We start from the raw sequence: 24,460 nt of genomic DNA, 5'->3' as shown, positions 1-24,460 counted from the left end.
ACACTCACACACGATGCTCTTACTTACACACAAAATGCTCTCCTTTCTTGAACCACACACAAAATGTTAGCACACATTCATTTAAACTCATACGCATGACAAATCTCATAGTCATTCATTTTAGCTCTAACATTCATATCAATAAGATGTGTTTTGTGTGTATGTAAAATATAAAACCAAACAATATAAGAACTGGCTATACTGGCTTTAGTGCCAATACATAAGTGATTAGCTAAATAGCTGATGAGATAACTCTCGTTAGCATATTTAACAAACTGAGAATTCCAAGCTATAAGTTAATTCATTGTAAAAATAATTTGCTGTTCAGGGTTTGCATCTTTTGTGGATTGGGTCCCGTCCCCACGAGTGTATGATCTAGTAACATTAGCCACAAACAGCTCTAATGGCTGTTTACAGGTAAATTACCTATCATGAGCTAAGTTAGTCGAGTAAATAAGACCTTTTTTTGTGCTTATGCTCACAAAAAAAAAAAAAAGTACTCACAAACGAGTCCCTTGTTTGTGAATATATTTCTGGGAAACATTTTCGAGACTTTTCCTTGGCAGGCCACTTATGTCATTATATTGTCTTACTGGGTTAACAAAAATATATTAGTGTTCAACCTGGCCTTTCTTTCTTGAGTATGGGGCTATAGCAATTTTGCTATGGCAATTATACAGCTTTCATCGGTTAAAAAGCGGCTTGAATGATTTTTCCCATGGATCGTGGGGGGAAATATGGATGTACTGCACACTTCTCACATACACAAATAATATGTGATATGTGAAATAACATATATTAACATAACATATATTAAGTGACAACATTCAAGCCATTCTGCAGTGTTTCTGCTCTTAATAGATTTATGTCCCTTTTTCATCCGCAGATTCATCATTCACAAACATTTACATATTACTAGCACATCAAATTGGACACTAATTCATGAGTTATTGAATTGCTCGTCTGGAGGGGGAAAGCTACCCAACAACTCTTGTCTAGTTATCCTGAATGTGTTCTAATTGACAGCCTACGTTCCTAATCAGGACCCTTTTTAAATAACTGAAAGGATCGCTTCTACTCCACAGAACAGACAGAAGAAATTCTGGACAAGAATGGTGGTAGAGAACCCACAGAAGAGCAAAGAGTCGGGCACCTCTGCCAGTTTCTCTGTCCGTCAGGGAGGAAACTGCGCCGGTTGTACATGTTTGAGAAGTGCCTTCTAGTGGATGCGAGTGGTTCTGCAGGTTCAGTACATTTTACAAGACTACTTGTTTATAGATTTTCGTTATGTACATTGTTGGGGTTTTTTGGGTTTTTTTCAGAATGCTTGCTGCACAACAAATTTGCCTTTTCCTTGGGAACAATAAATGAATTGACACTGAGTTTATATATAAAGCATGCATTGTTTCCATGATTATTGACACTTGAGAGGAAACATATTACATGAATTGTAATACTAATGAGTTCTAAAGATTATTTAAAATGAAATATTGTATTTCGTACTGCACTGCTTTCACACTTTACGCGCCATCTTATTTGAAAATTTTAAATGGTCGCTTTTCAGTTATGAGGTAACTCAGAAACCATTTTAGTTCCAATCTTTACAGCAAGTCAGTTGGAAATATTTAAATAGGCTGAATTCACATACACAGATGAATAGGAGAAGTGACTTTAAGCATGATTTGTTTGTGTGGTTTGTGTGTGTGTGTGTGTGTGTAAATGTAAACATTCCCTTTTCTCTCCTTTCTTCTTTCTTTCTCCGATTCCACAAGCTGTCCTATCATGTCCTAACCCTTATTGTCTTACTTGCTCCACTGTGGACACCAGACCATTCCGTTAACCCATCTCTTTCTCCGTCTGTTCTTCTGGGAGGCATTCCTGGTGGGCCAGCACTGCTAGTCAATAACTGTACCCTAGATGGAGGATGAGTGCACTTACACCTGACTGGATCTAGAAGCCACCTGGGGACAACGCTTCAGAAGGTTCCCTCTTTCTCACCTTGCTTTATTTTTTATCTTTCTTGCAGACATTAGTGTTTGGCCTACTTTTACTCTGTGTGTGTGTGTGTGTGTGTGTGTGTGTGTGTGTGTGTGTGTGTGTGTGTGTGTGTGTGTTTGTGTGTGTGTGTGTGTGTGTGTGTGTGTGTGTGTGTGTGTGTGTGTGTGTGTAATATGTGACTACCACCCATGTTTTTTAATAAAGTTCAACTGAGGCCAGCTACCCCACAAACCCTTATCTTGCATCTGAACCACTTTTCCCTTTAGCTTGCTAATTTAATTGTCATCAAACAGGTATCTCTGCCTGCCACATCTGTATAATACAATACAGTATATACACTAGAACTATAATGTAAATTCAAATATTTACACTGATACAGTGAAAAAAATCTCCACTGTGCTTGAAACATTTGGTATAAATATGGTGCAGAATATGTTTAATATATATAATATAGCTTAAAAGACTACACTGTGATGAGCATGTGTTTTTCCATCTACCTCTGAGCTAATGCTCATTAATTATTACCACAGTTTCTGTTGTTAACAACTCTGGGTGAAGACAGACCATTTCTTTGATGTAAGAGAGAAGAGAAAGGCCATCAAGAATCCTGCGTGTTGGTGGTCTAGCGGTTTATGGAAATTGCTGGTCTAATGCTCACATTCAAGTATGAAACCAATCAACAATGAGGGCAATGGTAAGAATATTCATTTTGCCACTGGAGATTTAAAATGATTATTATTGGGCTCACCAAACATAGAGGGAGAGAGTGCAAAAAAAGCACAAAGTGCAGCACACACACACACACCTTGAGAGTTGTCAAATGTTGCAAAAGTGTTTATAATCACCAAAGGTCGCAGGTCCGGATGGGTCAAGACATAGCCATTGTTGGTAATAGCAAATGCATAGCCATGGATGCCCAGCTGTGAATTCAGGGATACACACACGCACACCAGACAGTGGACATAATCAGAGACATTGTAAGAATGCATAATCAGCCACACGCTTCCGGGCCTTCTCTTTCAGTTCATTCCCCCTTTTATCTTTTTAATATCAAAGCCCAATCAAGGTTGCTTTGCACAATTTCCTGCTCCTTATGCTCATCCCCGAATCATGATTTAATGCAGCTGTGAGTCAGTGGGAGCCTGGAAAGGCCTCCACACAGAGCAAGGGCCAGCCAGGCCGAGGCACACATGCGCTCGACAGTTTTTCCCGGACATGCAGGTGAAAGGCACAACCTCCCCAAAATAATATGCTTTCAAATGCCTTTCAAGGATTATTTTAAAGCTAAACCTGATAATTTTCTCTTAATGATATGTCCAAAAATTAACCTCTCTGTTCCTGCTACACAAAAAGGGGACTGCTGGGAAAAAAAAGAAGGCAAGGCTGTAATTTTCTCGCCATTCTTTGCCTGAGGAGAGAAAGGCTGGAACAATGAGGGAAGGAAGAGGGAGAGGTTTAAAAAGAAAAAGCCGTCAGTGCTAACAGAGCGTTACACGTGTTAGATTACAGTCAGTGGATGCGCATACAGGGGACCCTCAATCTGCCAAAAATGAAAAGAAGAAAAAAACTAACACACGCGCACCTCAGCACATTTAGTACATGTTGTGCTTGTTCCTGCAGGTGAAATTTCAGTCACATCAATAATTGTATATATTCAAAAGGAACACTTTCCAATAAAGCTAGTAGTTTTTATTAATTACCCACTAAAGCATTATTTTTTATTTACCTAACATGCAACAAATATTGAAAATATTTAAATCTCTGATAAAATTTTTTGAAACTTTTGAAAATCCTGCTTAAACAATTAATTAATATTTTAATGTTTCAGTGTTTCACAGAACTTCCAGGTTCCTCAGAACTAAGTTGAGTTGCATCATTCTAACTAAATCCTTGTACCTTGTATTTGGGTAAAGTCTTCAAGAGCTCAGATACTGGGACATCCGTGCCGACTACGCCAAGTAGAATGCCCCTGTTCTTCTGATAAGGATGACAAAAAGGCATCAGAGAAACAATACGCAACAAAACAAACCACTGTAGTTACCAGACCAGTCACACGACACATGGCCAAGCGACAGGGTTCATACCTGAAGGCCAACAGATAGACATGTCTGAGGAGAGTCCTACTTATTAGGAAAAGTCTGACACGAGCCCACATTTGTTTTACTATACACTATAAATGCACATGTAGCTCTACTTTTTACAAACAAATGCATTTTTTTTTAACAAATTTCTTTAAACAAACAAATAGAATAGCTGGCTCAAAGATGGCAAGTTCACTACCACTGATTCAACATTATACACTGAGCCAACAGACAAATCTATCTGGACAATCTGGACTTTGATAAAAAAGCTTTGTAAACAAGACTGTTTCTACTAAGTCACCGCATCCAAACACAGCAAACAGGGTACGTCAGGATCCAATTACGCCACATCGTTGATCTTGTACTTACAGTCTCATTCTTTGTGCTGAAGACAGGCATTGCCACAGTGGTCACAGGGCTCTGTTTGTCTTCCATCTAGGTGAAAGTCCAGGAAACAGAAAACAGTAAATACAGAGGTTCAACAAAAGGCTGGGGGTGAAAGACAGGAAAGCCGGTAGACGTGCAGGTAAGCGAAACACAAAAAGTACAGAAACTTTTGATTCACTATAATCAAGATATATTGCATGAGAATAGTGTGTGTGTACACAGAGCATAGCAAACGAGTCACATGTACACAGAGCATAGCAAATGACCAAATTATCTTTGTATGGAAAAATTATTTAGTCCATCTCAGATGGGGCACCAAATGTAAAATGTTTTGGTTGTTTGGTTTTTTTCCTTCTTGAGCCTTCATCTACAGTGACCTATTGTGAAACAGCCTTACAACAACAGAATTTAACAGAAGCAAGCTGTGGCTCAGATCAATAAAAAATAATGGAGAGTGAACTAACAATGAGAAAATGAATAAATAAATAAATAAAACTAGTGCACTATTTTTTAATTGAGCTATCATCATTGCTTATGGAATTATAGATCATCAGCCTTTTTAAAGAAGATTATTATATGACAGTGCCAGAATAGCTCTACAAATAAAGCCTTAAATGGCTAAGTGCACCTGACTTTCAAAGAAAGAGAATTGAGGAACACACACACAAGGCACATAAGTAAAACTCACCCTACTTACAGCAACATATGGACCTAAGAGGGCTGTGATCTCTTCAGGATAGAATTAGGGAATATGGGATGCTAAAATCTGCCTTGGCCTTGTAAAATAGAATCAATAAAGCTACTGGCAGCATCTCAGGTGTGAATGTGGCACAGCTGCTAGAGAGCCTGTGCAGTTAGTGTCTGATTACTGATGCAGGCAGGCTTTTCCATAAACTCTAGTGGGAAAAAAAGACTGATCCTCTCTGCGTGTAACGGACGGGTCACGTGAATGTATGTTAAAAAGTGTGCACATATACACATGCAGGCTCACATAAAGACACAGTCCACCAGTCCAAATGACTCAAGGTGCAATCAAAGGGTTTGTTTAACTTCAAACTGCAGACTACTAGTGTAGGGGACTAATACAGCTAATGTTTCAAACAGAAACAATCATACCATCAGATTGTGGGCTTGCAAGCCAAAGATGAACTGTCTGATGAACCATGTTGGGTGTTTAAAAGGAGCAGGATTCTGAATAACCTGTTGCAATAGTTGCTGAATGTGGTGGGACTGAACATCAGGGTCAGACCAAGCACAAAGGCGCATACACCTTAAATCTTGAAAAGCCAAGTACAATCTCATTGTCTCTCAAGTATTTTGTTTCAGGGGTGAGAGATTAAATGAGTCGAACTTACAGTTACAGGGTCAATGAGGATATCAGAGCTGAGTTCTGTCACATACATGTGCAGTCATGGCCAAAGGTTTTGAGAATAGCACAAATTTTGGTTCTCACAAACTTTGCTGCTTCAGTTTTTATGGTGGCAGTTTGCATTAACTCTAGATTGTGAAGAGGGATCAGATGATTTGCAATTAATTGCAGTCATTCCCTGCCAGGAAAATTTACTTAATCACAAAAATTACAGCGTTCTAGCCAATGTATTTCAGCCCTGCCACAAAATGCCCTACTCACATAATTTCAGTGATCTTCTCATTAGCTTTTGAGAAAGGGTTAATGAGGAAAAGGCTGCTGATATCACTCTGTCATGCTGATTAGCAGACTGGTTGCTTTAAAAGGATGTTGGTGCTTGAAGTTCTTCTGTTAACCATGGTTACCTCCAAGGAAACATGTGCAGTCATCATTGCATTACATTGCATCAAACATGGCTTCACATGCAAGGACATTGCTGCTTGTAAGATAGCACCTAAATCAACCATTTATTGAATCATCAAGAACTTGAAGGAGAGAGGTTTGATTGCAGTGAATAAGGTTCCAGGGTGCCCCAGAAAGTCAAGCAAGTGCCAGGAGCATCTCCTAAAGATGATGCAGCTACAGGATCTGGTCACCACCATTGCAGAGCTTGCTCAGGAATGGCAGGTGTGAGTGCATCTGCATGCACAGTGAGGCAGAGGCTTTTGGAGGACGGCTTGGTGTCAAGAAGGGCAGCAAAGAAGCCACTTCTCTCCAAGAAAAACTTGGACAGACTGACATTTTGCAGGAAGTATAGGGATTGGACTGCAGAGGACTGGGGTAAAGATATTTTTTCTGATGAAACCCCCTTTAGACCTTTTGGGACAGATGATTGCCCAGAGAAGAAAAGGTGAGCGGTACCATGATTCCTGTGTTATACCAACAGTGAGGGATTCTGAGACCATTCATGTGTGGGGATGCTTCTCATCCAAAGTAGTGGGTTGGCCTAATCACTGATTAGGCAAAAATGGGTCGCCATCAGTCAAGATTTTGCCCAGAAGCTGATATCCAGTATGCCAAGGTGATTTGCAGAAATCTTTACAAAAAAAAAAAAAAAAAGGTCAGCACTGTAAATATTAAGTCTTTGCTTAAGATGGATGTATTTGTTAATACAAAAAAACTAAGAAATGCTTAAAATTGTACTTCACTATACCATATAAACACCCAAGAAAAGGATCTTAAAAAAAAAAAAAAACTGAGGCAATAAACTTTGTGAAAACCAAAATTTGTGTCAGTCTCAACTTTTGGCCACGACTGTACAGTTATTGCAGAGAGACTAGGCATGAGGAGGCTGGGAGCTTTTATCTTCGGTCCATCAGCTGCCACCATGGAAAGTGGGTCTCTGTGAAAAATGGACTGCCAGTGATCTTAGGTCCCATGGTGCACCAGATTAATAATGGCTGATACAAGAGGGTAAGGCTAAGGCGGTCATCCTCCAAGATAAACGTATAAACTTCATATATCAGTAATATGCATATGAAAGAAGAGGGGTACAGAGAGTGCATTGCAACAGTATTAAAATTTCTTAAACTTTTTGAGATTCATCTGGATTACAAATGATACACAGGTTGCTCCTGGCAGTATTTTTGTTACAAACCAATATGACCAAATTTCATTATTTGTCAGCAGATTAAAAAAAAAAAAAAAAAAAAAAAAAAAAACTAAACTGAAAAACCCTGCTGGTGTAATTATGCAACCCCTTAGGAGAACAACCCCCTGGGAGAACCACAATTAAGTCTGTTGGTATGAGCTTCTACCCACTTTGCACATTTTATGGAGTGATTTTCAACTTATTTGTTCAAGGTTGTTCATGTCAGAAGATAGATGACACTTGTGGAATCTTCACATACTGCCACAGGTTCTTGCCAGGATTAAGATTTGGACTTTGATTTAGCAGTGAAGTTAATCCACTTTTTTTTGTTCAGTTTGTTACTTCGGCCTTGTACTTGGGATCACTGTCCAGGTGAAAGTTCTTACAAGTTTAAAGGTGAAATTACATGCAAGGTTTAGTTTTTAGCAGACTGAAGTAGGATGTCTTTATTAACATTTGTATAGCTCCTTTCTCAGGAGCAAGGATGCTTTACAGACAGATAACAGCTTTTACAAACATACCAATGGCAGCCAATTTGTGCAAAGAGCACTGGGGGGACTGGGGAACTGCAACAGGGAGGAGGTTAAGACCAAGACAGAGTACCATCCATCACTGGACAAACATGCATGCGTTCATACAGTACAATTTAGAATATCCTAACCTGGGCCGAGGGACCCAGAGGAAACCCACACAGAACATGGAAACTTCACCGAGATAGCCACCATGCCCAATATCTTGCAATATTTTTCACCTTTGATCTCTCCTTCAGTTCTAATTAGGTGTGCAGTCCCTGCTGAGGAGAAGCACCCACCATATTTCACTGTTGGAATGGTGTTTGTTAATGGTGTTCAGGAACAGGCAGTGTTAGGTTTGCGCCACGCATAGCATTTTGAATTTTGGCCACAAATCTCCACTGTTGTCTCATCTGACCACAAAACTGACTTTTTAGTTGGGTCATTCTGATGCTTTCTCCAGCCATGATTTGCTCTGTTTTTCTTCAATAATAACTTCTTCCTGTGCAACCTCCATTACTGGCCAATTGTGTGCAGAACTCTGGATATTTTTGACTGCTGCACCTTCACTCCAGTCTCAGCCTCTGAACTCTATAGCTCATTCCAAGAGATTGATTGCCTTTTCCATGGCTTTCCTTCCCATTCCTCTTCTTGCTCTGATGCTGACTTCAAAGGAACAGCTTTGTGATGGAAACGTCTTAGTGGTATAATGCAGTTTAGCATCATTTGTAATGCAAACTTGATCCCTTGCCACAAACATACATACATGTGTGTGTATAGATAGATAGATAGATAGATAGATAGATAGATAGATAGATAGATAGATAGATAGATAGATAGATAGATAGATAGATAGATAGATAGATAGATAGATAGATAGATAGATAGATAGATAGATAGATAGATAGATAGATAGATAAACTACACAAAGTCAGTTCATCCTGGCTGGTGGAAAACAAAGCTAAATGAGCAACAGGATGATGGATGGAGTGGTGAGACGTGGTCGGCGAGAGCTTAGAGGACGTTCCACACTAGCAGCCTCCATTCAAGGAGAGCCATGAATACGCTGGTTATTAATCACAACCTGGGTCGAACTCTTCACAACTCTCACAACATCAGATAGTGCAGGGTTGGCAGCATCGGAGCAGATAGTGTATGACTGCGACATACAATGAGTCAGACACTTGCTGCAGATACCTGCCCTTGAGTCAGATAGCGGCTGATTCTGAATGTACCACAGAATTGGTACATTGCATGGAGGAGTGGCGGAATCACTGCTTCCTAATCCTCAGTGATGAATTAACATCTGTAATGTTAATTTAACTCTTACAGTGCTAATTTGTGTCTAACTAGACTTACAACACTGTGAGTTTGAATTCGATACTGGGGACACTGCCTCGGTCCTCTGAATTTTATTAGTGTGTTAAATAAAAGTATGTGAGGAATATGCTGTTGGGCCCAAATGAATTCTACCAAGAAGAACACAGTGGGTCCAAAGCTATTGAGAAACTCAGGGTGAAGTTCACAAATGTTTCAGTGTGACAGCACAGCAATGTGCACACACCTACAAGAATCATTCAAAAGATGTGAATTGTATTGTATATTTGGTTAAGGAAATATTCCCACCTATATTTTTCAATAAGTCATAAGATAAACACATAGATAGACAGAGCTTGCTAAATTTGCTTTTGCTAGGTAAATAGCTTTCTCTAGGTTGCTAAGATTTTACAAAGTTGTGAAAGCAGGAGAAAGTTCTAAGCCACATGGAAGAAATTGTGGCTAAATAAATTGGTCATTTACTTGACTTTGGAAGGGTATTCATAAGACAATCTGTTTACATTGTGGGTACAAAAGAGCAAGATTAACCTCAAATTTAGATTCCCTGGGGACTTCAGTTGCATTAATGGCATGTCTAGTACAAATATGTTTCGCCACTCTTCCAAGTGGCTTCGTCAGTTCAACTGAGTGCAGGAAATTCATGATGGGGTAATGCAGACTTAATATGCAGTTATCTGTATCAACCAAACATTGGAATTTTATTATTGGTATTCTGTTTCAAAAAACAAATAAACATTTACAATTACTATAATTTCTTACTTTCTCTCTCATACACACACACCACCTACCCCCCCCCCCCGATTCCAAACACACACACACATGCACACACACACACACACACACACACACACACACAGATAGTATGCCTCTCAGCACTATGCCACTTAAAAGAGGCCAGGATAAATACAGACCAAATATACATACAATCTTCTGTCACATAATGGATGACAGTGATGCTCTTTTAAATGCAAAGAGAAATTAGGTGCAAGTGGGGTCAACCGGAATACAGCAAGCAAATGTAGACATGCATATTCTGCAAAACTTACACACACAGTAACCAGCCATGAAGACATCCAGAGTTGCAAAAGCCACAAATGTGGATGGCCAAGATATTAAACAACTGAACACACAAAGCAATAATCAGCCATGAATGCATACATGAGAATGCATACATGAGAGCCATTGCACATGTTCTCTCAAAGCACACATTTACAGCTAGGATGTAGCCCAAGTCTGTGCTGCGAGTGTGCACACGTCAATATATTCAATAAGATTACACTCACAACATAGGAATGGTCTGGATTATACTGTTACCTTTTGAGCCTGAGGAAGCTATACAAAGGATTGGAACAAAACACAGAGACAAAACATCAAGGAAGTCAATTTAAGTGTATGGCTTGAAGGTATACATGTGAAGCAAATAGTCAGTAAATTATGCATGGTATTTCTCAGTCAGTTTTTAAACAAATGTTGGCAAGCCCTTACCTGATGTTAAAGAACATTTAACATAGTCCTTATTGAAATGATTGTATAAATGACTTTCTGTGCAGGTGATGCAGTTGTTAATCACTGTCATTGTCATACAGTAATATGTATGAGTATATATCACTTGTGCAAATCTCTCTAAATCTCTTCACACTAAAACTCATGTACAGTGAAATCTGTTTTTGCATATTATTGTAATGGTAAAATGTATTCAACAAAACAAAAAAACAGTTTCTTCTTTTCTATTTGTGTTCCATCAGGTTTTCCATGCAAGTTATAAGGGTCTCATCTCAAGTCACTGCAACTTGCACTATATGGGAAAAAAAAAAAAAAAACACGAACACAAAACACTGGCTAACAGTGTGATCAAGTCCAAAGGAAAACAGATCAACTGGCACTAACAAGAATTTAATGAAACTATAAACCACCACTTTGAAAAAACAGGAACTTGAAATCTTCATGGACACTGACATGACGTATGTGTGTGTGGGCAGTGGCAGCTCAGTGGTTAAGGTGCTTGAGTTGTAATCAGAAGGCAGCTGGTTCAAGCCCCATCACTGCCAAGTAGCCAGTGTTGGGTCCCTGAGCAGGGCCCTTAACCCTCAGTTGCTCAAGTTGTAAGTCACTTTGGATAGTGTCAGCTAAATGTGTTTGTGCTCTTAACAAATTTCCAGTTGAGCTGTGAATTCTTTCCTCAAATCACAGACAATAAGAACAAAGCATGTACATTATACTAAACAACTGAAGTTATCAGGCTCTCGTCTGTTTGCTGCTAGAGGGTATTAAAGGAGGGAAAGTATTTCAGGAGGCAAGAAGAGTAGGCAGGTGGGAGGCAAACACCAGTTGACAGTGTCTGTGTCTCTCCCAGCCAGCATCTCCTTTTATACGCTTGGACACAGCAAAGAACAATTACAACACACTTCACACATCGCTTGCAAGAAAAATGAAAAGGTCCAATCATTACTGTGAAAGAGCACTGCTAAAATTTGGACAGTGCAAAAGTGTGTGTGTGTGTGTGTGTGTGTGTGTGTGTGTGTGTGTGTGAGCATGTGTGTATGCGTATGGGTGCATTACCTACAGATGATGGATGATAACAGTTGGTGTTGTTTTTTTTGCATTGTTTTTGTATTTAGATGTGAGCTGTAGTAACATTCAACATTTTTATTGGATGGTAGTGGGGTATTCTCAGACCATTTTGGCAAGAAAAACTATTTTAAAATTATGTGTATCCAATGAAAAATGTTTTAATGATGTGCTATTTTTGAGTGGCTGTAGAAGCAATTCTGTATTGTGGCACTATGAACCATGTAACTGACAACATGTTATACCACTCCTAGTTTTTAAACCACGAACATAAATCTACTAAGAACATAAATAATGTTCTCTTGATTTTAACCCATGGCACAAACTTCACTGTTCACTCCCCTCACGCATTTACAGCCTCAATTTTTTAATCTACCGCAAAGCTCGGTTTGTAACTCCATAGTGCACACTCCAATAAATGATAGGGAATAAAACAAATTAGTAATGCATACGTGCATGTAGACAGAACACATCTGATATAGGACTCTGAGTGGACTGGCTACAGTAAGCATTTACAGTTAATCTATGGCAGAGCCTCTAAATCCTAATCCATGTGACTTTTATGCTTTAATACATTTATGCTTTTATGCATCTGATTCAACTCTCTACTTACTTGATACATTAAAATATTTTTAGAGAATTACACTACATTGTACAGTGCAGAGGTTCCAAAGAAAAATAACTGCTTGAGAGGAAAGGCAGTAGCATGAAAGTGTCTGAAAGTGGTTGGGCAAAATTCCCATTTCTCACTCATTCTACATAAATCAGATGTTGCTCATAGAAAGTTCATATTTGAAATCCAAAGGGTGACAGGCAGGGTTGGGCCTGGGCCCACTGCAGTAACAGGGCTCTATAAAAAAATATGTACGCACTCGAGTTTTGCCCTGTTGATGTCTAAGGGAGGTCATTTTTAGCAACATTTGTAACCAAAAAACAAAAAGTATTTGGTTTATATATAAAAAAAAACAAACATTTGATATAAATGCTGAATATATTTTTATGTTTAGCACTGGAATACTCCATTAAGGCAGAATCTTAATTCTACCTGTATGACAACCTTTCAGTGATTTGAACTCACCAGCTGCAAACACCCTATCATTGCACAAATGGAAAATCACTTCAACAGGAAGATGGTGCACAGAAGCATCTATATATGCTGATGTATATACTTTTGACTGGTGCATGTCAGAAAGCCATTTCAGCAACATTTTTTTAGTAAGACTCTGATGGTTTGGTTTATGAAGCTCTCAGCACTACAAAAATATGTGGCACTCAATGAAAATAGTTTATTTTACAATGTTTACAATGTTTCTGTCAAGGCTGGTTTTGCTTTGCCAGCTCTGTCCTGCAGGTTTGTATGCATGTGTGTCCCTTCGGCTGCATGTGTTAATGTTGTCAATATTAAGTCCAGTAATGTGGTGTTACTCACTGTGTTATCGATGTAGGCTTCAGTCCAAACTACATCATGTTCCTGATCAATCACCTTGGGTCTGCTGAGCACATGCAGGTACTCCATCACATTTTCCTGAACATCAGCTAAGGTGGAGATTTGGGTAAAATATCCTGAGAATGAAAATAATAATATATAACCAAATGGAGCAATGGAACAATAAAATAAATATGGAACACAGACCATTGTTTTTGGCCTTTTTTAATCATAAGGAGACTCAAACTTTTGTGTCTGACCATTGATTGGTACTCTTACTTTATTACATAGAATGTTAGATACCAAAATGAAATTCAAACTTGGGTAGCCACAGTTAACCAATTACAGGCAAAGTTCAATATGTGTCCCTAACCACATAGAGAGAGCTTCAAAAGAGAGATTGTAGTGAAGTAAACAGAATTTCCAGAGAGACAGAACATTTCGGACAATGGTTCTTCATCAGCTGTGCAAGAAAGTGCTTCTGAATTAGTAGGAGGAGGATTCACTCCTACTCTCTCTGTATGCTAGGAGGAGCCACTCCTACTGCTAATTCAGAAGCACTTTCAGAAGCACTACTGCTATCAGTATATATATATATATATATATATATATATATATATATATATATATATATATATATATATATATATATATATATATATATATATATATATGCTGCGGGTCAGATGGGACACACCCTGAACCCTGAGCTGTAGCAGACTACCAAGATAAACTGAAGTACCTGAAAGGCTACTGGACGTTGTGAAAGATTAACAACTCTGGCAGCTCTAGCTAACATCCAAGAAAGGGTCTCAAGCATGAAGAACATGACAGCTCCAGGCCCATGCCTACTGGCTGAAGAAGCTGACTGCTCTCCATGAGCACCTAGCAGCACAAATGAACCAGCTGCTTATGGATGGAACCCACCCTGAATGGTTAACTGAAGACCGGACAGTCCCCCAGAAAGGAGGTCCAACATGGCGGGGCCCAGAATACTTGAGGCTGTATAACATCGACAGGATTCTAGGAGCCTTCATCAAGAACTCGGTAGAGCTGTGGAGGACAACCACAGGGCCAACTTCAAGCCAATAGCATGCGTCACCATCAAGTGCAGGATTTACCAAGGAGAAGCCCTGTCCCTGCTGCTGTTCTGCTGAACCCCCAGAGTGTGATCATCAAAAAGAGTGGCTACAGATACTGGCTACAAAATGCATCAACCATCAGCCACCTACTGTAGATGGCTGACATGAAACTCTATGCTATAAGTGAATTAGTGACTCACTAATTCACTACCTTGGAATCCCACAGGCAAATGGGAATCATGAAGAAGCCACAAGGAAAGCAGCTACAAATACCTACAAAGAGTCCTGCAAAGTCCTGCAAAGTCCTGCAAAGTCATGCAAAGTCATGCAAAGTCCTGCGAACTCAGCTGAATAGGAAAAACAAGATCTCAGTCATCAGGTACCCCGCTGGCATAACAAGCAGATATCAAGACAAGGAAACTTCTAACAATGCATGCAGGGTTTCATCCCAAATCCAGCACTCTGAGGGCCAAGGACTAGTGAGCATCAGAGCAACTATCCAGGAAGAAACAACCAAAATCTAGGAATACACCAGTATAATGCCCCCAAGTGACAAAGTGCTTAGAGAGTACCTCAGACAGCAGAAACCTGAGGAGGATGCAAATGAGGAGGAGCAGGGTCCATCATGGGAGGAAAAACCACTGCATGGTATGTACCACCAGCAGATAGTGGAAGTAGCGGATATGGAGAAATTCTACCAATGACTGGAAAAGGCTGGATTAACAGACAGCATAGAGGCACTAATCTTGGCAGCACAAAAACAGGCGCTAAACACGAGATCAGCAGGGAGTACATGGCACATCATAGCCAAGTGGATGGCAGTTTACAGAAATATCTGTGCCGAGTACAGGCTGGAAGTTCCAAAGGTGGTAGAAAATGATTGTGCTAAGATCTTATGGAACTTCCAGATACAGACAGACAAGATAGTAATGGATAACCAACCTGACATAGTAGGGACATAGTGATAGATGTGGAACTCCTGAGTGATAGCAACATCAGGAAAAAGGAACATGAAGAAATGAGAAATAACAAGGACTAAAGGAAGAGATAGAAAAGTTGTGAGTGATGAAGGCAACTGTGGTCGCCTGTGCTCCACTAAGGGTTGTAACCTCCAAACTGGGAGAATTGCTCCGACAGATACCAGGAACAACATCTGAGATCTGTTGTCCAGAAAAGTGCAGTCATGGGAACAGTTAAGATACCACACAGGACTCTCAAAGCTCCCAGGCCATTTAGGTTTTATATACATATGTATGTGTGTGTGTGTGTGTATATATATATAAACCTTAATGTGTAAATTTTGTTGATAACTTGCATGTGTGACCAAACATTGTTAGAGAAATGATCAATCTAGTCACATCAGCTTCTTACTGGTTTATTTACCCTTGGACAGGTTCAGGTAGGATAAAAGCAGAGCAGTGCTCTAGTATGAAATGCTACATTATATGCAAATAATGACAAAATATGGTAACATCTACTGATCTATAATAAAGTATAAATGTCGGTTCGAGGTTAAAGGAGTATAAATAGACTAAATAAATATTCCTTATTTCCCAGACAAGGTCTCCCTATGCAAAGCCTGTCTGAGTGGAAAAGCAGTGAAGCATTTACATCAGGAGAAGGCATCAGAGAGGACGTGCGGAAATTGATTTTCAGGTTTGCTATGCTGGGCAACACTTTATACACAACAGGCACAAAGAAATGCCTCAGACACTTAAAAAGCACATGCCTGAACACAGGCTGGCCTCACACAGATGCAGGTACATGCTCAGCACGTAGTGCCCAAACCTGCAAAGTATCTCTTCAGTGAAATGCACAAGATCTGTACCACTTGGCCTGGCATTTGAACATAAGTATATGTATGATGATTTGAACATGATAACTACATACACCTATACACATAGGCTAGGTTTCCACTGAGGTTGTTCACATTACGCATTTCTGCTTAGTGACAGCCTTTATTGGCTCAGCACAAAAACATGGCAAAAGTTTAGCTAGATTGACATTAACATGTTATCCGACATTTTTAACATTTTATTATTCAAATATTTGCATTTTGGAACAAATAGTACTGGAATAGCCCAACAATAAAATATTTTATATATTGCAATAAATCAATAGATAGAATAAAAGTTATTCTAGGTGATGAATTGAACTTTTAACTAGTGAATTTAATCTACATTAACTGAATAAGTAGTCCATGCACTTCCTCATTTAAGTTTCACTAATAGCTCAGTAAAGGCACAGATCTAACATGAAATGCAGTTTCTTGACATTCTCTGTGGTCTCTATTTTTTTAAAAAAAGTATAATTATTTTTAAAAAGTATAAATGAATAATAATACATGATCTACCATTTTCAATCTCTCTCTCTCTCTCTCTCTCTTTATATATATATAAAGATATTATATATATATTATTATATAGATATTATATATATTATATATATAGAGAGAGATATTAGATATTATAGATATTATATATATTATATAAAGTTGACTTCAGATATTTAAATAACCACACCGAGCTTTAGAACTTCAGCATCTGTCCTTTATACATGTTAAACTGCTGCCATTATCAAGCTCATTTCACAAGGCAAGACCCAGATCATCTCTTGAATATGCAGCATGACTGTCTAGGAGAATATCCAAACTCATTTTTATCTGTACACACCATCTGTACAAACTCATTTTTATCTGTACGCTCCTTTAGCAAACAAAAAGACAAAAATATTTTGGTAATTGGTGTGGTCTTGTTGGCATATTGTGGTTTGGCCATTCCCAAGTGGTGGCAAGTTCTTTAATCCATCACTGGTGGTGAGGAAAGAACCCACTCCCTGTCAGTCTTATCAGAGATTGCATTTTACCAGACAACAGTTTGAACATACCTACTCTTTGTTTACTATTTTCTACATTTTAAGAAAACAGTGAGGGAATCAAACAATGAGATGACACACAATTATACTGTTAAATACTGACTGTCTTAGATTTTAGATTCTTTAAATTAGCCACCCTTTAACAGCAGCTTTGAATGTTTTTGGTGTTCTTTTAACCAACTTCATGAGCTAACACCTATGATGCTTTTCTATCAGTCTGAGGAAGTAAACGTCTTAATAAAATTATTTGATGAGTGACGATTTAATGTTATTTTTAGCAACTTTAAATATTCCATTTTATCTTAGAATTAATTTTATATATAAAACATCGGATTAAAATGCTTAATTAAAAAATGCTTCATTCGGTCAAGTGTGTCTAAACGTTTGATTGGAATTGCATATATAGGTAGTAAAGATTGCACTATAGTGCCCAAGGGTTCCAGAGAAATAGGATGTTTCGAATACAGAGCCTCTGATGGGAGCCTAAACTATGGGCTGGCCCTGTCACCAACACATACACACACAATTTTGCTTTTAGTACACTGTATGACATGCCTCTGCAAATCCCTTTGCTTGAGTCATTTATTCGCATTAAATCCCAGAAAACAGGGGACCAAACAAATCATTTGTATAACCATGCCGACCTCAGCAACTGTGACCCTACTCAGGCTGGCAAGCCATTAGATGCATTGTTGCCACCAATATGAACATATGAAAGAAAAATCATTTATTGACACACAATTTTCCCTTCTCCTCCTCTCCCTTAACGAGCCTGTCCAAATGTTTGCAGAGTGCCGTGACGGGAAGGGAAATTGAGGAAGCCCAACCTTTGTTAGCGCATGCCATCCATTTCAGATTATCAGCAAAGGCAGACTCCCGCCCAATCAGGTAAGGGAATATACGGACCTGTGGAGAGAGAAACAGATATTAGCCATCAGTCATTTTTAATCGCCTCGGATAACTCCAAAGCCTGCTCGCTCAATAGCAGATAAGGCTGTAGTTCCTCCATGCGCTATCTGCAGTTGATTAGTTTGGTGTTCATATAGAATTTATCTCTTAGCTTTTTTAATGCACCTCTCAGTTAACAAATGAGAGAGTAAACTTAGCATGATTATAACATTTAAATGCTAAGCACATGCTATCGGAGATGGAGCAAAGCAAAATTCAGGATTAGCAGTCATTTATTCAAGAGACTAATCAAGTTATTATTTCTTTTTTACAAAACTGAAAAATATAAATACATATGATCATGAAGCTTAAGCATCAATAATACAATCAGATTTTGAATATTTCATGTTTATATTTTAAAAATCTGCTAAAATGACAGGTTTCTATACTAGCTGGAAAAATACACTTTATGGACAAAACTATTAAGACAGCCCTGTTAGTCACGTGATTCAATCAGTCCAATTGCCACAGGTACATTTACAAACGCTATCCAAAGCAACGTACAATTATGACTGAGTACAACTTGAGCAATTGAAGTTTAAGGGCCTTGCTCGGGGACCCAATAGTGGCAACTTGGCAGTGGTGGGGCTCAAAGCAGCAACCTTCTGATTACCTTAATTAATGAGCTACCACTGCCAGGTAAACTTAAGCAGCTAGCCATGCAAGATAAAATCAAGCACCTAGCCATGCAGTCTGTCTTTACAAACATTTGTGAAAGAATGCTTTGTTCTAAAGAGGTCACTGAATTCTGGTACTGTAAGTGTGGTACTGTAATATGATACCACCATTGCAAAAAGTCAGTTTGTGAAATTTCTTCCTGCAAGATATTCAATAATCAACTGTGAGTGGTATTATTGCAAAGTGGAAGCCTCTAGAAGCCACAGCAACTCAAGCATGAATTGGGAGACTATGTAAAGTTACAGAGAAGGTTCGCCTAATGCTGAGGTGCATAGTGCATAAAAGTTGCCAAAAGTTGACTCGATAACTGCAGAGCTCTGAACCTCCTCTGGCATTAACATCAGCATAAAAACTGCTCTGGGAGCATCACAGCATGGGTTTCCATGGCTGAGCAGTTGCAGTTGCATTACATCACCAAGCACTATGCGAAGTGTTAGATGGAGTGGTGTAAAGCATGCCGCCACTGGACTGTGGAGCAATGGAAACATTCTGTGGAGTGAAGAATCATGCTTCTCTATGTGGCAGTCTGATGAACAAGACTGGGTTTGGTAAATGCCAGGAGAACATTACCTACATAACTGCAATGTGCCAACTGTAGTTTGGTGGAGGAGGGATAATGCTATGGGGTTTTTCAGAGGTTGGCCTAGGCCCCTTAGTTCCATTGAAGGTAAATCTTAATGCTTCAGCCTACCTAGACCTCTGTTTTTAGACCTCTGTATGCTTCCAATTTGGGAACAGTTTGGGGAAGGCCCTTTTCTGTTCCAGCATGTCTGTGCCCCAATGTACAAAACAAGGTTTATAAAGGCATGATTAGGTGAGTTTGGTGTAGAAGAACTCAACCCCATCAAATACCTTTGGGATGAACAAGAATGAAGATTACTAGCCACACCCTCTCGTTAAACATCAGTGTCTGACCTCAAAAGTGCTTTTCTTGATAAAGAGGCAAAAAAATCACACTCTTGTAGAAAGCCTTCCCAGAAAAGTGAAAGCTATAGCTGCAAAGGGGGGAATAACTCTATATTAATGCCTATGGATTCAGAATGGGATGTCATAAAAGCTCCCGGAGGTGTAATATGTGAGTGTCCCAATACTTTTTGCCCATATAGTGTATCGGAAGTATGAAACCCATGCTAAAGCATGGTCACATCTGGCTCCCTCCCAGCTGCCAAACCTGCTGCATGTATTTATAGGTGTGATGTGAAGATGTGTGTTGGGGATGGCTTGAAGGCACTTTTTAGAGGTGGCAGAGTTACCAGATTGTGGCTTCTGTCTGTGTGGTTTAAGGGTTATAAGGGTGCCTGGGGGAACACAGCCTCCCTCCTCACCACAGCTAAGCTTCAGGCCATCAGGCACCAGTCCAGCATGGAGTTCGAGCATAAAGGTGTAAAGGGCAAGGTCTGAAAGAAAAACTGTCCTGCGTGATCATCTGTGGGGATTGTTGATGTTCATAAATAAGTAGAATTTTTCATGATTCGCTTTGTTTTTGTTGATCAGATATGGTTTTTGTTGTGTGTAGACAAATGTGGATATAATATTGGTAAACAAAATATTTAAGCATTTCAAATGGTACACACTAGGAGTCCAAAGCCTATTGTGAATAAAAAAAACTGCATAAATGCATAAAAAGTATTACATTTCTCTTAATGGGGTTGAACAAGACTGAAACCTAAATTATCTAATAACTGTAAACACATTGTCATTTATGTTAAAAATGCAGTTATGTTTTTGTTTTAAAAGCATGTTAACAAATTCCGTATAAAAGACAAAGTGCAACGCTATCACACCGAGTATTACTGTCATTAGTTCTTTATCTCTCATCCTGTGTATGTGTGTGGAGAATGTGTGGGTGAGTGTGTCTGTGTTTTGTAGCTTTCTCTAAGAACTCCTACATTTCAGTGTACTCCTACCTTTAGGTCTTATTTCTGAGAGCAATACTGTCATAAGCAGTTGGCCACCATGTGCCTAAACAAACACATCATATGGCCAGCCATTGCACAACAAGCCAAATGAAAGTTCCAGAAACTCACAGATAAAAAGAAGGTTAAGCAAACCATAGCTGCACAGCAAACAGAATACCTAGCCACTTAAAAGAGTGTCATGTTAAACCACCTAGCAAATGCCAATGTCTTAGAAATTACATTTTCCGAACACCCTATGATGACCAAAGAATGGCAACAAGTTAGAAATGATCTGACAGCTCTCAGTTCTGGGTGGTTTCACTCGGTACAATCCCAGCAGACCCAGCTGGACATTTTCTTAGAGTTCTCTGCCAACTGCACACTTGGCTGTGCAGCCACATTTAAAGCCTTGATTTTAACTTTTACTCACCATTTGGTTTTCCACTGTACATCTACTCAAGGCTGTGCTGTGTTATATAACATTTTCAAATATGGTTTGTGTGCTTCACCAATCAGTGATCTGCACTGGCTGCTTCCAGCTCATTCTGCTTGGTACCTCAGCATGAAGGGTACTCATTTACTGTGGGAAGTATGCTAAAATGCATGATCATGGATATAAAACTATACCTAGATGCCCAGTAAAAAATGACCATAAGTCCATGATACTCTGTTCTGGCTCTGAAATCCAAATCCGGTCTACATTTTTGTAATCACTGAACAATTACTTCAATTGATGGGCCACTGTGACCTTACAGCTGACTCCTAGGTAAGAACAGGGTAGAAATTCTGCTGTAACTGGACCTTGAAGAACACAGATTGACAACCATGGCTCAGGGCTAGGCAATATGACGGTTCTACATAAAACCAAATTTTAGAATTTTAGAGCTCTCCTGAACAATGTGTGGGGTGATCATCCTTTGGAATGATCTGATATCATTGGGCTAATAATAGCACTGTGATTAATTATCCACTAAACTACATCTGATCGGTGGACTGAGAAGCTGTACACAGAGTAGACAGTGAAAAATTCCTGAGGCTTTTATAAGAAATGAGTAATATATATGTCTGTACCCTAACCAACCTCGTTTCATCTTAAACACACTTTGTTGCAGTTTTCAGTAATATTATTTGCAATAGATAGACAGATTTATGCCTTAATGCAAACATACACATATACACTACTGAGCAAAAGTCAAGCAGTAGAAACACAGATAAAGGTAGTTGCAGTAGATATAACTGCACACACTAAATGCTCAGAAATGAATGGAACTAACCAGTGGTGCTCTTCTAGCACATAAACATAATGGCTGCCATGCACTTGTGCATACACACGAGAACCCTGCTGTGAGCTCTTGTGACCTCTGTTGCGATTCACTGACCCACAGCTCCTCTGAGTGTCATGTCCAGATGGGTTGTCTCCGCTTCATTATGCCCTGGCCGTAGGGAGCTCTGTTCCCTTTTCACAAACTCACACAAACCCACACATGTACCCCGATACAGCTTCAGGAGGCACTGTGGTACGCATTGAGAAGTGCGGGTCTTTAAAGAGTCCATTGTCGATGGAGAAATACTCAAGAAATTGCTAAGCTTGAATAGAATAATGGTGCTCACAAAGAAATATAGTGATAAGAACAATATTAAAAATAATTGTAATATGGAATTTAGCAGTAAAACGGTGCTTCATTACAGCGAGGAACCCTGGTGGTCTGGCACAACAGCAGTGCTGGATCTGATGAATATGGTGATCTTTGGAACATGTTGAGGGAAGTAGAGCTGCTTGTCCAAGTCTGTTGCCAGCTGCCTGCCTTAATATGTTAATATAGCCCAAAGCTGCTTTAGGTGTGGAATTCTGCTTCTCTGGTGAAGCTGATGACTTGCTTCCTGAGCCTCACTCCTTGGCTGCTGTCTGTTGATAGCACTGCAGATGGCCTTCGTAATAATGCTGATCACTCAGTCATGCTGCCAATGAGACCAGCTTTCCCACAGGGCCTTTGGAGCTGAAAAGGTGTTTGAGGGTCTCCCTTCAAGGATCTATCATATTTAGTGGATTCTCTCCAATCCCACCCACCAGACCAAATACTAAATGGCTCTAAAATAAGTTAGGGAAGGCTAATGCCAAAAAAAACAAAGAACAGTTGGGTAATATAAAATAAAGATTTAAATTAACATTAGAAAAAGTAAATGGATATAACAAAACATTAAACCATAGTAAAAATAGCTTTTCCAACTTACAAGAAAAAACAAAGAGACTAATCTGTTAGGTTCATCAATCAGTTCCCCAGCAGAGTAAGCCCACAAAGATGCAAAAAAAATCCATTTTCTAGATTCTACAAAGTGTGCAATCTGCTGATCCACACAATTATGGTATAAGCTCATATATACCAATTAGCTTTACTGTACACCTCATATTAGCTACGGAGATGGAGAGACAGTCACAAAGAAAAAGATGCATTGTGGTTCTGCTCAGCATAGGTCTATCAGTGCAATGTTCCTTTGCGATCTTGGCATGCATCCTTCCACCTTGTCTAGGCACCTTGCTACCTTCTCTCCACTATTCTGCTGGGGCTCGTCTCCTATACGGCTGTGCAAAACTAGCTGCTTCCATTCTCATACACAGATACTCTCTCCATGGCAGAGCCATGACTCCACTTGCTCCACCCTGACATCAATTCTCCACTTCCTGCTGGGTATGAATATATGTGTCCTGGACACTTTGGGGTCACATGACTTTGGAGCAACCTATAGTGTAACACCTCCTGAAGTGAAAGACTAAGATCTGTCAGTGGTGTTCATGAGGAGTCTCAGTCTTTGCAGATGTTTCCATTCTGCTCAAGTGGTCTGGCAGACCTAGCTAATAATCTTCTTTCTATTTTACTGGTTGACTCTCATTTCTAGGTGTATAATGATCATTACATTTTATGACACCTTTCATACATAAAAATGAGCAAATAAATTCACACATTAAATTTGCCAATAAAATGCACACATTAAATGTGCAAATAAAACACACAAATTGAAGAAAACTAAAAAAGGCTAATTTAGACTGGACAAAGAAAGAAAAAAAGACATAAAAAAAGACGAACAAGCAAAAATATTTGTAATGGAAACAGAATATGCCAGTGAAAAGTATGTTTTAACAATGTTATCAGTGACTGATAAATTTTCATTGTCAAATTGTCAAGAGAAAATGTTTGACACAGTTGAGCAGGCAGAGGTTATCTTTGGCATATAAAAACTAAAGGCTGCTTTAACTTGGAGACTGAAAGCTCAGAGATAAATAAACATCCTCAGTAAAAATATCATGCTGACAGGTACATGTCTGCAAAAGAGCTGGAACATCTTCACTGGTACTCATATTCTTTGTGGATAGTTTTGCTTGGAGACATATCTCTGAAGCTCTTCCCCAAGCTTTTTCCATGTTTCTCCAAGAGACTGGCATGACTTTGAGCACAAATATTTATAATGGAAATAAAATATGCAAATTAATGACCTCTTCTTGCTTGGAATCCTTACCCAGCCAATCATCATCTCCTGTCCCAGATGAATCTGTCTGTCTCTGGGCGCAGCTCCATTGTTACTGTTTTATCTATGGACAGGTGACTAGAGTGAGTAGGACCATTGGGGAGATGGTGCTGCTATAGTGAGGTTTTTCACCTTCACTCAGACTTTCA

General features: G+C 39.2%; 1 protein-coding gene across 2 annotated transcripts in view; it reads right to left on the bottom strand.

Annotated features, from left to right (window-relative positions):
• The window catches only part of cacna2d3a (calcium channel, voltage-dependent, alpha 2/delta subunit 3a), a 174,071-nt gene that overhangs the window by 50,320 nt on the left and 99,291 nt on the right, over window positions 1-24,460 (bottom strand). Inside the window, exons 12-17 of one of the 2 annotated variants that reach the window (XM_035536210.2) lie at window positions 18,093-18,171; window positions 13,313-13,446; window positions 10,630-10,647; window positions 4,449-4,514; window positions 3,895-3,975; window positions 2,844-2,918 (exon numbers count right to left, since the gene is read on the bottom strand). In XM_035536210.2, the coding sequence (XP_035392103.1) occupies window positions 2,844-2,918; window positions 3,895-3,975; window positions 4,449-4,514; window positions 10,630-10,647; window positions 13,313-13,446; window positions 18,093-18,171 (453 nt within the window). The remainder of the gene's footprint in view (window positions 1-2,843; window positions 2,919-3,894; window positions 3,976-4,448; window positions 4,515-10,629; window positions 10,648-13,312; window positions 13,447-18,092; window positions 18,172-24,460) is intronic. The other variant, XM_035536211.2, reaches the window with a different exon arrangement.

The sequence above is a fragment of the Electrophorus electricus genome, chromosome 20 (assembly GCF_041902795.1).
Source record: "Electrophorus electricus isolate QZ-2024a chromosome 20, ASM4190279v1, whole genome shotgun sequence".
Taxonomy (NCBI): Eukaryota; Metazoa; Chordata; class Actinopteri; order Gymnotiformes; family Gymnotidae; genus Electrophorus; species Electrophorus electricus.
This window is presented reverse-complemented; position numbering and strand designations above follow the sequence as displayed.